At 40.5% G+C, this 15254-nt stretch overlaps 1 protein-coding gene across 17 annotated transcripts in view; it reads right to left on the bottom strand.

The window, feature by feature from the left end:
* ank1a (ankyrin 1, erythrocytic a) overlaps positions 1–15254 on the bottom strand; it is a 119093-nt gene that overhangs the window by 44572 nt on the left and 59267 nt on the right. For 3 of the 17 annotated variants that reach the window (XM_078170718.1, XM_078170719.1, XM_078170720.1), the window contains exon 1: positions 8120–8321. The exons of 13 other annotated variants lie outside the window; for them this stretch is intronic. In XM_078170718.1, the coding sequence (XP_078026844.1) occupies positions 8120–8146 (27 nt within the window). In that variant the 5' untranslated portion in view covers positions 8147–8321. Of the gene's footprint in view, positions 1–7260; positions 7280–8119; positions 8322–15254 lie in introns of those variants that run through there. One more of the 17 variants, XM_078170722.1, reaches the window with a different exon arrangement.

The raw sequence follows: 15254 nt of genomic DNA, 5'->3' as shown, positions 1-15254 counted from the left end.
AAAGGAAAAGTTGCTTCCAGCTGATTGAAGCAGCAAAACACTAAGTGACAATGACTCTTATATCTGGTATAGAGATGAAATGTTTGCAATGGCAAAGTTTCTACTTATCAGATGAACTTCCGACAGTTTGAAGCATCCGGTGTGTGCAGTAATAAATCCTGGGCTTTTGTGTGAGTACACTGACTCATGCGAAGCCACTTGCCTCTGAGTCACTGTCATTTTCTCCAAAAGATGTTTTTGTTTTGAGCTTTTGCTCACAGACAATTTGGAGGCACACTCTGCAGTACAAAGCCTCTGAGTCACACTCGCACACATGCTGACAGGCAAAACACTGATCAGACAGTCCCACACACACAAGAGACACACTGGATGTACTGTACAGCTACTGAAATGCATTTATAAATCTACTATATGATATTTAGGTAACTACATTAATAAAAAGATATAACAAAATGAAAAGTACAAGTCTCTAGACAATTGTCTCTAGTTTGGTCTGTCGAGTGTCTCAGTTAACGATTTACTCACAGTTGCCAAGCTGTCTTGGTGAGCCATGTTCTTCCTCTTCCTACTCTCTGACTCCCATCAGACTCTCTTTTTCACTTTTACTTTGAAGGAAACCCACAAACCTCCTCCTCTTTCCAGAATGCAGCAGAGCAGCACACTGACCCCAGTAACACACACACACACACACACACACACACACACACGCACACACCTGTTACTGGAGTTACGATCACCATACTGAGACACACGATCCCAAAACAGCACTCTTTCTACAAATGAATCTTTGTGAATGTGTTTGGTTTAACACTACTTGTACTTGTACTAGGAGTGGGGGAAAAATCGATATAGCTGGTAACACAATATGTTGCGCGGCAATACCGTATCGATACGATACCATGCGATACGATACAATACGATACGATACATAGTCTGATAGTAGTATTGATACACCGAACTACTGATTTTTTAATTTTATAAATGTTGCAAATGCAAATGACATTTTTGGTATCCTAATAGGATATTAAAATCAACTGCTTTTTCAGCCAACTAGACACATTTTGTTGCAATAAAAATGACTGCAGTGAGATGAACCGAGAGAAAACTTGACCTCATTAGATAAAACAGTTGCTAACAAATTTTTACTTTGGGGACGTAATTTGCAGTTGAACAAAAGTAAAAAAATCGCAATATATGTTATTGCAATACTTAGCATATTAGAAGACACTTGAAATCGGCATAATATTGTATCGCGACTTAAGAATGATTAAAGTATCGTATCATGTGTGTGTGAATCCAGGACGGGCAATAGTTCTAGAAGTGAGATTTTCACAAAAATATTTTATGAATCTGATTAATGAATGCATTGTAGGTTTGATCATTGAAAACAACCATTTTCTTAGAGTTAAAGTTCAAGCTATTGTACTCTATGTCAGAGTTTCTGAACCACCGTGTCTGTGTCGGCCATTAGTGCCCTCTAGTGGGCTGCAAAATGTTTTCAAGTTAGAGCAAGTAGGCCACTCACTTTTTACATTGTTTGTTTACAGATAAGCTAACAGGTGTAGGCTGTAGTGTGGCAAATAATGGAAAAGTTCCTAGAGCCAAAAGACAACAACTAACCTACTTGTGCTAATTGTGCGTAGATACAATCTGGATTACATTAAATATGGTTTTGTCAATGGAGGTGACAACACAGAGCTCAAATCCCAATGTGTGGCGTGTGGCTTGACGCTCTCAAATGATGTGCTAAAGCCTTCCAAGCTGAAGAGGCATCTTGATGCCCAACTCTTGCTGGAAAGCCAGTTGAAGAAAATACATTGACTACAAATACAAAAAAAGGTCTGTCCTTTCTTTGGTTACACAATCTAGAGGTGCACCAAAAACTAGAAACCTTGGCAAAAGTGAAGGAACTGGTGCTGCCAGCTGCTGTGGATAAGTGCAGTGAGACGGGCCTTGGCTGTTACATGCATGAACAGATGGGCCTTGAAACAGAAAAGCTTCAAAATCCCTGCTCTTGCAAATACTTTTTAATTATCAAAAGACAGACTTCACCAATGTGAATCATATTATACAAGTAATATACTGCCCATACAGCAGCTACACACACTGTGGTGGATTGTTTGCAGACCCTGCCATGGTGACACAAGAAAAATCCTTCCATCAAAGTGGGAGTAAATACAGCTGATGCAAGACACACACAACCTAACACAATATACATGGTCCCACAGCAAATGCTTGCATGGTGAAACCATAGAGACCCTGGCTGAGGCCCCTCTGCTGGATTCCCAGCCCCCAGACTCAGCTCACTGCCCCCCAGAAACAGCCTGAAATTTACAAGACTACAGAGACTCACACTGGAATCCCCCCAGAAAGGCTCGAGCTGGTTACAGCAAATTTACTCTCCTAGTGGCCAGTCCTGTATTTTAATGTGTGCGTCCTGCATGTTTCTGTGTGTATCTGCTTACGTCAAGAAGTGAGTGTGTGGTGTGGTAAGATAAGGATGCAGGGGAACCACACCCATCAGCTCACTCAGACATAAACAGGTACAGTGCACATGCATGTACCAGAGGAACACACACATGCAAGAAGCAGCCAAGAAACACTCTGTGGTAATTCCTCTGCTGTGTCTTGCCGGACGATTTAGATGAATGTGTCCCTCTCCCATTATTCCCATAGAGAGTGGACAAGCCTCGGGCACTGGGGCTGTGCAAAAAATGAGCAAGCACATTAATCAGACTGTTTTGGAGCAAAAGAAACAGACAATAACTTGTTCAGCAGCTCCACGGTTAACATTAGCAATATCAACACACTGTTGTGCAACTGTCCTCAGGCTAAGACAGCGCAAGGCTCCTCATAATGAAGCTCAAAATTACAAAGTCAAATTATTCCCCTATCTCATCACAGAAAATCCTCTGCCCTGAACTCCCCTCTCCTCGTCTTTATCTCAGCTTGTTGCCTTCCTTCTCTCCTCTTCCCCTTAGCCTCTTACATTTCCCCCTCTCTGTCCCCCTCCTCGCTTGCCTCCTCTGCTGGTGCTGCAGCAGACAGAATGACATCACTCCCTTGCTGGCGGACTGCAGTGTTCGTAAAGTCAATATATACGTATGTGCGCGTATGTATGCACGAGGAGGCATGCCTGAGATCAACATCCCGGCCACGGAGATCCTCTGCAACAGACGACTAGACCTGAAGAATCATCATTTAAACAAGAGATCGATTGTGTGTGTGTTTGTGACGATTCTGAATGGATTCAGACTGAATGTGTGTGTGTGTGTGTGTGTGTGAGGATAAGATTTAACACAATGTGTGAGGCATGAATAGGAGAGTAAAAGACTCTCACGGTCTTAAAACTGTGTTTGTGATCTAACTGTAAAGACCAGGATTGGAGAACTTGCTGTTATGTGTCTGTAGCAGGATTGAAAATGTCTGTTATAACTTTAGGATGCTGTCTCTCCATCTGAAGCAAATCTTTGTGTCAACTGTTCCCCATCTCCTGTCTCTTAGCAGTGGCTGCATGCACACATTTGCAGGATTACCTACAGATACCGTAAAGCTGTATTGGAATCACAATAATCTCAGCAACAGAGCTTTCATTTAACTGTTTGTATCATTATGCTAGTTAATGATTTCAGCAACGGATGCTGTCTGTGGTGACTTTAAAGGCAATGACACGATATTCCCAGCTCAGTGAACTGTCACTTTACATTATGGTTCCAGCAGTACACCGTGAAAGCATATCTGGGGGTATGAAAGTTGACGGTCAGCTACAGTATTTAAAAAATAATACAACCAGACAGCACATCTTGTGTCTTCTTGATTGCCTGTCAGACATTTTTTACTAGCCATACTTTACATACTTTAAAATAAAGTGTTTGTTCAACTAGAAAAACCTTGTGTTTTCATTTATTTAAGGGTCATTTCAAATGATAACAATCACAGTCTAATACCGTGAAACCGTGATATTTTCTGAGACGGTAACTGTACCATGAAATCTAGACTAGGCATGGGACGATATGGAAATTTCACGTCATGATTGCCCTGGTCAAAATGACTGTGACTCACAGTATCATTATAATAATCACTGAAATAAGCTCAAAACTTTAGCATACTTTTTTGTAAAGAAACACATTTTTATTGCTTCACAGATAGGACACATCTTTTTTAGTGTAATAAACCTCTTTTAAAACCCTTGGCTTTTCAAATATTTGACATAGAATCATCCCTTTCCACATGAAATATGACAATGCTTGATTAAGATCTTGTTTCTTTTTTGAGGTTGGTGCATTTACAGCCTGTATTTGCAAGGTCTCTTTTATTGTTGGTTGCCCAGCAGTCTCTTTGGGTGCTGCTGGACATGATACTCAACTTATTGAGTATTATTGAGTCTTTTATCGCGTTCCGTGATAAAATCGTATATCGTCCCATCTCTAGTCAGACATATTTGATTATAACTATATTCCTGATTATAAATCAAGCATAAACAGGCATATCGGGGGTTTGAAACCCTTTTTAATAACTTGTGACCCTTAAAATGAAGCAATTTCAACTTATAACTCCCCATCACAAATGAGGGCCTTAATATGGATGTGAAATACAGTATAAGAACTTTGACCAAAGAAAAAATAAGCAGAATTTGTATTGTTTTTCTGTCTAATCCCTATAATAATCTTTCGACCAGTCAGTATGTCATGTCCTTCCAAACAGTCTAGACAAGCTAGTCCACGTCTGATCAGGTCTCATTGCTACAGAAGAGGGAGCCAAGACCGTTTTGCTAATGCAATCCAGAGACAAATCCTGGAGCTCTTCCACTGAATGTCAAAGGGAGAATCTCTCTGCCAAAGATTTTACTTGGATATGAAACTATTATCTGCTCAAGAGAATCTCAGCATTTCTATTAAAATTACCATAAAAGTCACAATACACAGACAGAGGCTCTCTCTCTCTCTCTCTCTCTCTCTCTCTCTCTCTCTCTCTCTCTCATAAACACACACACACGCATCACACAAACACACACACCAACAACTGCATGAATCTGCAGACACAGCACCAGGTGCAAATCATAAATATTTCAAGTGCCACCACAGCTATTTGTACAGCCGGCAGAAAGGTGAGAATAAGGTGCATACGTATGTTCAGCATGTCACAAGTCCTGCTTCACTTGCAACAATTTCCTGAACTTTAAACATGAATTGTGCAAGCACACCAAAATCTGGAGAACGTCAGCTCCCCATTAAACTCAATATCTCGATGTATTTACACCACAGCGTGATTGGACGGTTTCTATACATGTTAGGACAACACTGAGCAGTGGATATGGAAATTACTGCAGAGTGCTTAAACAGCCATTTCATCACCCCTTTTTCTGCTGACTTGCATTTGTTCTAGAAATTGATTTTTTTTTTTCCTCTCTGGCCTTTTTCTTTTTTCTCAGGCCTCCATCTCTGCCTTCATCTCTGAGGCTGCTTGAAGAGGTTGAGCAGGCAGTGGGCTGTTTCCGGCTACAGAGCTGTAGTAAGTGTAGAGTCAGTCAAACTGAGACCCATGGGACCGTTCAGCTATGGACACATTTACAGGAAGCAAGTGAGCGAGGCACTGGGATGAAGCTGTTACACTCCCCCACTCAACGCTGTCTGTCTGTATGTAAATCTGGCTGTCTGTCTGCTTCTATTCCCTGTATGTGGCGAAGCGTCCTGTCCCATTTTTACTATTTACTTTCTCACACTCCCAGCCTCCCCCTCTCTGTATCCCACTGTTTGTCCCTGCCGTACTCATTGATTGTCTCTTTATATCTGCAGGCTGCTGCAGCCTCTGCGCCTGTAGATGAGATTGTCATGGTTATTGTGATCTTTTGTGGGGGTGACAAAGAGGGTGAAAGCCATAGGGAGAAGATAGGGTTTGGAACCTATGGAGGATAGGATCAAGATATGGTAAACATCCTGTGTTTTTAAGCACAGTAACACAATGGTAATTATAGAGAATATAACCGTCTGGAGGGACAGAGAGAAAGTATAATATATTCAGATACTGGGCTGATCTGAAATCTATATTTTGAAGTCTAACACTGTAAAAGTAAACATTAAAACTTCTCTGAATTCTGCAATTTATCTGCTCAGAGAGGTTGTTTTTGCAGTGGTGGAAAGTAACTAAGTACATTTATTCAAATACTGCACTCAAGTGAGAGTTTGAAGTGGAAAAAAGAGGTGACTAGTAGCTCTGTAAAAAGTTGGGTGCTCATGGAAAACAGGGAACCCAAATAATAACCTACAGTGGTTGAAACATGTTGACTCTTTTAATGATTTAGCCACTACAATAAAGTCTCTTTACTATTTCCTTCCTCACTTATACATTTTGGAGTGCCTGGATTACCTACCTCTGTAAACATTTGAAGTACTTATACTTTGTTTGAGTGTTTCTTTTTTATGATACTTTAAACTTCTACCTTTTACAGTCTATGACTTCTACACTACTACATTTTTGAGTAGAATATTGTACTTTTTACTCCACTACATTAATTTGACAGCTATATTAACTCAAGATTTTACCAACAAAACAAGATCAGTTCCTAAAATGTTTTAAATCAATCCAACAGTATATATAAAAGTAGTAAAAATAGCTCAATTTTCACCAACTACAGCATTAAAACCCTGAGTACAATTTATATGACTCAAATTACAATGCACATATACTGTATATAACACTATGAAATGGGTCATACTGCATGATACTTTAAGTATGATACTTCTGTACTTTACAAACAATTTTAAATATAGTATTTTAAGTATAGTATTTTTACACTGCTGTACTGCTACAGTTACTTAAGTAAAGGATGCATATACCTCCTGTTTTACTGCTACAGTTACACAGGGGAGGTTTGGCTGTTAAAATTAATCAGTGACCACTTTTGTTTACATGCAAATGTCTCTATCTTTGGGAGAAATAAACAATGATGAAATACGTCAAGACGTGAAAAAGCAACAGCTACTGACAGCATTGTAAAATAACTGCAGTTCATCCTCACACAGATAAAGTATAAACACAACAGGCACATTTCTGCAAGTTGCATCATCTCCTCTCCTATCTCCCCAGGTAAGCTGTCACTGACACAAAATTACCGCTCACACACATCCAGGCAGCGGGGCCTTGTGAGCGTACCTCTGCAGGCTCAGTAAATTAAACAGTCTATAGTTGTGAGTGAAGCCACGCTGAAAGAACCTCATTAATTGACCCGCTAATCAGTTTACTGACCTCTAGTTTACTTACCACAGCTAATCCTGGTTGACATCATACAATCTGAACATCAAACAGAGCAACAAATGGAGTCAAAAACAAGATTAAGGAGGAAAAACAGAACACGATACACACCCACACATATACGCACTTACACTAATCTTGGATGCACATGCATCACAAGCTCCCTCCCATGTTGCAAAGGGAGGCTCAGCCTGATGAGTTTGATCAGGACAGGTTATGTTTGAGGCTTCGATTAAGACAAATTTTAACAAGTGATGCATCATTTCCTTACTAAGCAGGATCAATGTTTAAATCTCCATAATCTACATCCCTCTGTTGATCATTGTCCTTTGTTATTACTAACGACAAGGGCATATTCAAGACCAAAAAACAAGGATAAGCCTTGAAAGCGGAGCTCGGAGGAAGTCTCTAGAACAAGTTCACGAGGACAGAATGGTACTTAGCAAACAGAGAGCAAACACAGAGAGACATGTGCTGAATAAATAAAAAAGAGCCTGAACTCAATGGACAAAGAGTAAATACAGATATATTAATATTCAAGTGTACGAGACAAAGTAAATATGAAAGAAATGGATTGTAAAACTGGGAACAAAGCCAGTGACGAAGTACTGGCCCATCACTGTCTGATGTGAAAGACAGGGAGCACTGGCAGGTGCATTACATCTGAGAAAATGCAACCGAGGATTTTATAACAGAAGAAAACATTGCAAAAAGAGGCAGCGTGAAATAACAGTGGTAGAGACGTGTATAGGTGGAGAGATATAATGTGAAGGGACAGAGAGAGTGACAGGAAAAGAGATGAAGTTAGAAGAAGTAGAGGGAGGAAGGTGAAGAGGAGACAGAGAACAGCAGAGATGGTGGTACTCACTCCAAAAGTGACGGTCTTGACTGGCATGCCTGTTGACCCTCCACTCTCTCTTTCTTACGTTTTCTGTTTCTCTCAAACCCACCAGCTTTCTTTTCTGTTGCCCCCTGCGAATGCTGCGATACAGGGCACGCAGACCCCCGTCCAACGTAAACACGGATACACACACACACACACACACCCTGACACACACACTTGAGTAAGCATGGTGGGTGGAGAGACTGGGGAGGGTGGGGGATGAGGGGACGGGGGGCCCAGGGGTTTATCTCTGGAGGAATGCTGCCTGTATCTAAAGACACACATTTCACACACAGCCAAAAACAAATGGGTACCCCACACTCTCACCAAGCGCTTCCTGCCTACATCCTGGCTCACTTTTTGGCTACCCATTTTCTTTAACTTTTCTCTCGTGCTTTTTGCCTCAAACTCCTTTTATAATTTTTGCTCTTTCCTTTCCATCTTTTTCTAACCCTCCGTCTTCCTCCATCACACTCTATGTTCTGCTCTCCACCTCATCTATCCTCTCCACCTTTGAGGTTTTGTTGCACCCCAAACACTCTGCGTCACCCCAACTTTATCCCTCCTTTCTCCTGTCCCTTCTTCCCCACACGTCACGCCCATCTCTGTGTCTCCTGTATGTTTTGTGACAGCCAGACAATCTTTTTTTTTCACGGACCAGGCGATACCAGAATAGCGTAGAGTTACTGTGGAGAATGGGTGTGTTTTTTTCAGAGCTGGTCTGTTTCAGTCTGTGAGGTGACTTACAGTGACAAAGCGCCTGGCGGGGGGGTTGCTGCCACCGCCCCGTGACAATGGGCCAGACACATGGGGTGGGGGGAGCACGGAGGGGCCAGCCTCTCAAAAGGCCCTGCCTCTTTTAATAAAGCGTCCGCCATTCCCTGATTGAAAAGGCCTCCTTTTCTCTACCTCTCCCCTCCTCTCTCCCTCTCCTGGCTAAATGCTGGGAAAAGCACATCGCTGCCAAAACCATGCAGAGAGATAAATGCTTGTAGGAGAGGGGAAGGAGGGGGCAATGTAGAAAGAAGGCTACGCACTTCTCAGTGCCACTGGACCGTGACCTGGGCAAAAACATCACGTGGGATGTCTCTCCTGTCCACAACATTGAGTTTGGACAGTGATGAGAGCTCCACTGCCAAAGAATGTGGGGCAGGGGACTCCGGACACTAATGTCCATGAAGACATGACAAATTATCCTGTGGTCTTCCACGAAAAGGGGACTGCAACTCTTTCCCTCTGACATAAACCTCCTTTGGCTCAGCCTGCAGAGAGTAACTCGACTCATCTGAGGAGACGAAAGACAACTTATCAGGTCCTGATTGATAAGACCTCCTTAAGGTGCAGAGTGATGTAGGAGTTTTTCCCCAGAGGCCAATTAAGTTCAAGCCCCCCTACACTAAAAAATGTGTTTTACTTTCTGTTTGTTTTGGAAGCTTAAAGGGACAGTTCACCCAAAAATCAAATTCAATTCAATTCAATTCTTCTTCCCTGTAGTGCTATTTGTCAGTCTAACCTGTTTTGGTGTGAGTTGCCGAGTGTTGGAGATATCGGACGTAGAGATGTCTGCCTTCTCTTTAATATCCTCCTGAGACCCGAACTTTTGTACTGTACGCATTTTTAATTTCTCCTAGCTATTTGGGATCAATAGGACCTGATAAGTATAAAAAAAACTAAACACTGTCAACGATAATGAAGTCCCAATGTCCTCAAACGAGACCTTAATGAAGTCCCAATATCTTCAAACAAGTACTTCCTAATTAACAGGGTCTTAGCTTGTTACTGTTGCTAAAGTTGGTCAAATTTGTTGCCGTTTCAAACTACAAACATTATTAATTATAAATAAACAAGTTTCAACCGTAAAATGTGTTCAGGTTTTAGACCTTGTCCACGTTTGTGTCGGGATCAGCTGAAGACCGACTTGGCAGAGATGGCTGCCATCTTGATTTTACATGGATTAGTGTATTGTGGTGTCACTACCACTTGATGGCACAAAAAAGTGTCCACGGATAAGGACAACAGGTTTAAGTTAAGTAGAATGAAGTATAACCTCATATCTGAGTTTAACTAGTCTATGTATAAGCATGATCTTGTGACTTGGCAACTAGTTTGGTAGGTGATATGAAAAGTGAAACTTGTAGCCCCCATTGAACATACACTGAGAATGGACTTTTCAGTGAAGTAGGAGACATCTTGTGTCCAGTAATTTAAGTTTTGTTATACGTTTTTATGAGGCAGGAGGAGTAGATATAATTTTAAGATTTTTAACAAGGTAACTGAACTTCTTTTGTGGAAAGACCAAGTCAGACACAAATTATTATTCAAAGCAGATATTTCTATATGTCTGGAGGGGATCTTTGAGTTCGGAAAACCTACAAAAACATAACTGGCATCTGAAGCAAAACTCAAGTTAGTCTCAAGTCATTGGGCCAGTGGACAAAGACGCACTGGCAAACTCTTACAGAGGCAGGAGTCTCACTGACTGACTGAGAGTATGTGGCTCGGGGAGGTTACCAGTCATTATAAAGCATAGGCCACACTCCGGTCTTGTAACAGGGTTGATTTAGGTTTGGGACAGACGTGCCCTCTGCACCCCGTGTCGACCCCCTCTTGTTGGCAGGATAAAGGGCTACAGCTGTCCACGTGTGCTGCTTGTGGTGGTTTATTGCCCATGTCGTGATGTCTCAGAGAACAGAAACTAAAAGACTGGTGGGGGAAAAGTTGGGGGAGGAATCAACATAAACACTGATAGTGAGTCAGCTGTCTTTCTTCAACTTATCACACACTTTGCAGTTGTCTGATGTTTCACACACATACACACACACACATTGCCTAAAACCACACAGATAAACCAGGCATAAATTCATAGTTTTAGTTATGGCAACATGATTACACACAATTAGGCAAAATTTATATTCACTAATATTTTGGACAATACTGTAATCATGACTATTTAACATAAAAAGTAAGTGAATTTATTGAACATATTTTTTTGGCTTTTTAAACAGTGCATTTTCTTAAACATTAAACATAATAAAAAATACGACAAATGGGACGGATGAATAAAATATATCATATATAAATATAAACATGGCACAAGAGGAGAGGGACAGACCTTGCGCTGTTGGCTGAAGAGCTGTATACTGTGATTACTCTGAACAGCATGCATGGGCATAAACTACAGTATTATTATATATATATATAATTATATTATTATTATTAATATTATTAATTATATTATTATATATTACATATATATATATATATATATACATATATATATATATATATATATATATATATATATATATATATATATATATATATATATATATATATATATATATATATTATTATATATTATTATATTTGTATCTATTTCTTGTTTTTCCCAGATGGTCTGAATAAGTTGCTGAAATTTGTTGTTTGACACTTTTTAGAAATACAAATTGGTGTTGATTTCGGGGAGGATGCAGGGGCCACATTCCCCCTAAATATTTAGAACATGCATTTATCCCCACCAAACAACAAATTACTGCAAAGAAATTCACAAGAATGCAGGAAATTAAGCGTTTGATGCTACAATTTTCTGGCGGAGTACCCCTAAACCCCCTTTCATATGTGTCCCCCCTAAAATTGAAACAAAACCTGTGCCCTTAGACAAAAAGTCACCAAAAGTGAAAAGCAGCTAAATCTAGCTAGGAAGTCACAGAGTTGGCAATGCTGAGTACACTGCTCTAAAGGAAAGGGGTGCACTGAGTTGATAATACAAGACAAAACGAGAACATCATTGCCAAATGGAATGTGACACGATAATTGTTTTTATCTAAATTCTGCCATTTTCATGATCATTGGAAGCCCTGATCGTAATTGAAAATGAAATTTGATTAATTGCCCAGCCATCATTCAAGAATAAACTCATCCAGTACCTCCATCTCAGAGTTCCCTGCAGGCCTGCACTATTAATTGAAATCACAACACACCATTATAAATGAAGCATTGTGGTTCTACAGAGATGCCCCAGCCTACAAGTTATACTCCAGATGTAAGGGAACATGCTTGTTCGGTTCAGACCCCAGCAAAGATCATATCATCATCATCATCGTAAATATTTTTAAAGTAAAAGCATTATGATTTTTTTTTTCTTTGCATATTGTGCAGCCGTAGACAGCAAGGGATCACGTCCATGTTGTTGCACTACTGAGATAGGTCAGTTCGGCTGCTCAGTGAAGGTAAAGATAAGGAGGTGGGGATGTGAAACTTCTTCACCGTGATGGACAAGTTCCTCCAAAAGAAGCGGTTGGAGACATATAAAATATAGAAGAAGGCACATGGAGGTCTACACACTCTCAAGGCCAACAGAAGGGGGTGTTGGCAAAGCAGCATCAGGGACTGTGGTGAGATTAGTTTAGAGGAAGAAAGACACTCCCTGTACAATACGATTGTGAATTAGTATTTATAGCTATTCTAGTTTCCAAAGAGAGCCATGGTAGAAGTGAAATTTACTCTTTGCTTCCGTGTCAGATTTCAATTTGGCCTAACAGCCCTCTAGTGGCAGCGTTATGCTCTGCAGTATTGGCCTGCAGCAGCTTCAAAGAGGGTATAGGCTGGGTCAGGCTGATTACTGCAGCCTGGCACATAACTCACTCACACACACACACACACACACACACACACACACACACACACACACACACACACACACACACACACACACACACACACACACACACACACACACTTTCAACTCCTTATCCTGTGCTTCAGCTCCTCCTCACAAGCTACATTACGCTTGCACGGCCCCTGAACTGACAGAGGAGCGGTTTAAGTCAGCATTAACAGCAGCGGGTGTTAAAACTGCCTTCCCTCTGCAGACAGATTACATATCACATGTCAAAGCACACGCTGCTGCTCACTCCCGTATATACATATTATCATAAATAGTACAGTACGTAAAGATGCCTCAACATGCGCCTTAACGTGACAAACCCAGACTGACCTGTGGAAGACAAAAACAGGGAGTTAGAAATACTCGAACGAGAGAGGGAAGCAGAAAAGATGAGGGCAAGAGAGAAGAATGACAGCAGCAATATGTCAGCACAGGGCCAGGCTCCCATTCATCTTCATAAGTGGAGAGGTACAGTCGAAAGTGGAAATACGGAGTGAAGACGTGCAGGAAGAGAGAGAAAGAGCATCACCGTGGACAGACACTGTCCTCACAAGTCTCCTTGTCTCCCTCTCTTGCATGTACGCAGCATCTGAGCACTTGCAGAGAACACAGACTCCATAATTTAAAACAAAGGCTTGAACCATCCGTCACAACTGGGCTTGAGTCAGCAACAGACAGGATCCGAGCAGCCAGACCATAATTCAATCAGTCTGGTTAATAGACGCAGGGCTGAAGCGGCCCAAGTTTTCAGACTCTATTCAGACTTAATATACTGTCCTGAAACTATGAGAACTCCACGAGGACTCGGAGTTCACCTGCCACTGAACTCATGACTCAGTTAAAATGGGACATAATGCAATTCTTTTAAAAGTCCCACGAGAACACAACCGTACTCTATCCTCTGAGGGAGAGGTGCAGTCAAAAAGAAAAATGTCACCTTGTTTAACTCTTCCAAATCACCTGTCTGTGATGCCTCGTGCTACAGTGGGAGAGAATGTTTTGTTTCATCCTCAGCCAGCTTTTTATTTCCACTAATTTCCACCATTTCTTGCACTTAATAGATTCACTGACACTTCTCAGACAACATACCTGTTGGATTTAGTATGTCACGATGGTAATGATGACAACAGTAGTAATATTGGAAACATTTTCCAGCACAGAAACAGTAAAGGTAGAACTCCTGACTGAAATTAAACATTTACTTAATACTCAATTATTGAGCAAATCCCTCATTGACAGAGGAATCTGTATCTGGCTCTGTTACACTCAGATCCTTGAATAGATTGCGAAATCTGTGCCAAAATGGGGAGACTAGAAAGAAACCCCTTCCCCTTGAATCTTAGGGACAAACAAAAAAGCATCTTAGTGGCTGATTTAGAAAAAAATATTTTGCTATTAATCTCGATTACAGTTGCACTGCAGATTGGAGCTAAACTAGTCTCATATAGCCAGACCTATCTCCACAGCACTGTGTCAGTGCTAGAGAAACGTCTGGAAGCATCCATTATCGTCCTGGTATAGGGGGAAAACACCCTGGGTTGTTTGTATTTCTCTCAACCAATCAAAATCATCTTGGGCGTTACTAAACATAAAATGCAGCAGTGGTGCCTGTGCAACACGGTAGCATGCAGAGAGCAGAAAGGGAGGAGAAATGCCAACTGACATCACCAACCACTGGCATATCTGACGAGTCAGACTAGAACCTAAATGATACAGGATGTTGATATTTGAGGCAGATATGTCAGACATTATAACACTACCAGCTAATGTCTGTAAAACTGAATTTGTATCAATTAAAACTATAAGCAACAAACTTTACAGAATTCTAGACTATAAAACTTTATTTAAAAAGGTTAACAAACAGTCAATACTGTACCAACCATAGTGAACTATAACAAGCATTAAAGCAAATTATTATGCAGTTGAGCCTGTATTTTGACCATTAAATGAAGTTAAAAAAAATATTAGTGATATTAATAATTTTACTCCTTGTTTCTGTAAATATGCTAGCAAACTAAGAGTTTTTTGATCAACAGATAGAACTTCAATCAAAAGGCATTTCTGTACTGCACTTTTTGTTTAGTCCACATTAGTGTTGTCAATATATTGACACATATACTGAATATTTTAAATGGTTTCAATGCTCATTCTGTGTAGTATCAATACACAGGTACCAGCTGTGCTACCAGTTGCACTTTCTCGCTCTCTTATTGTTAATATTTACTGCAGTCATTCCTCTACTAACCAAAAGAGAGTTAAGTCCTCACTGTCATGTTATAGCCTTGTTATATTAATGTTTTAGATGTAACTGTTATGCCCTCAGTATCAATGTTAATATTTTCCCTGTGGTATCAAAAATGGTATCAAATATTAATTTTTTTCAAGGTATTGTATCAAAGTTGGAAATTCCAGTATCATAACAACACTATTTACATATATGCTCCAGAGATAAAT

This window comes from Epinephelus lanceolatus, chromosome 9 (genome assembly GCF_041903045.1).
Source record: "Epinephelus lanceolatus isolate andai-2023 chromosome 9, ASM4190304v1, whole genome shotgun sequence".
NCBI lineage: Eukaryota > Metazoa > Chordata > Actinopteri > Perciformes > Serranidae > Epinephelus > Epinephelus lanceolatus.
Note: the sequence above shows the minus strand (reverse complement) of the source record. Positions and strands in the feature narration are given on the sequence as shown.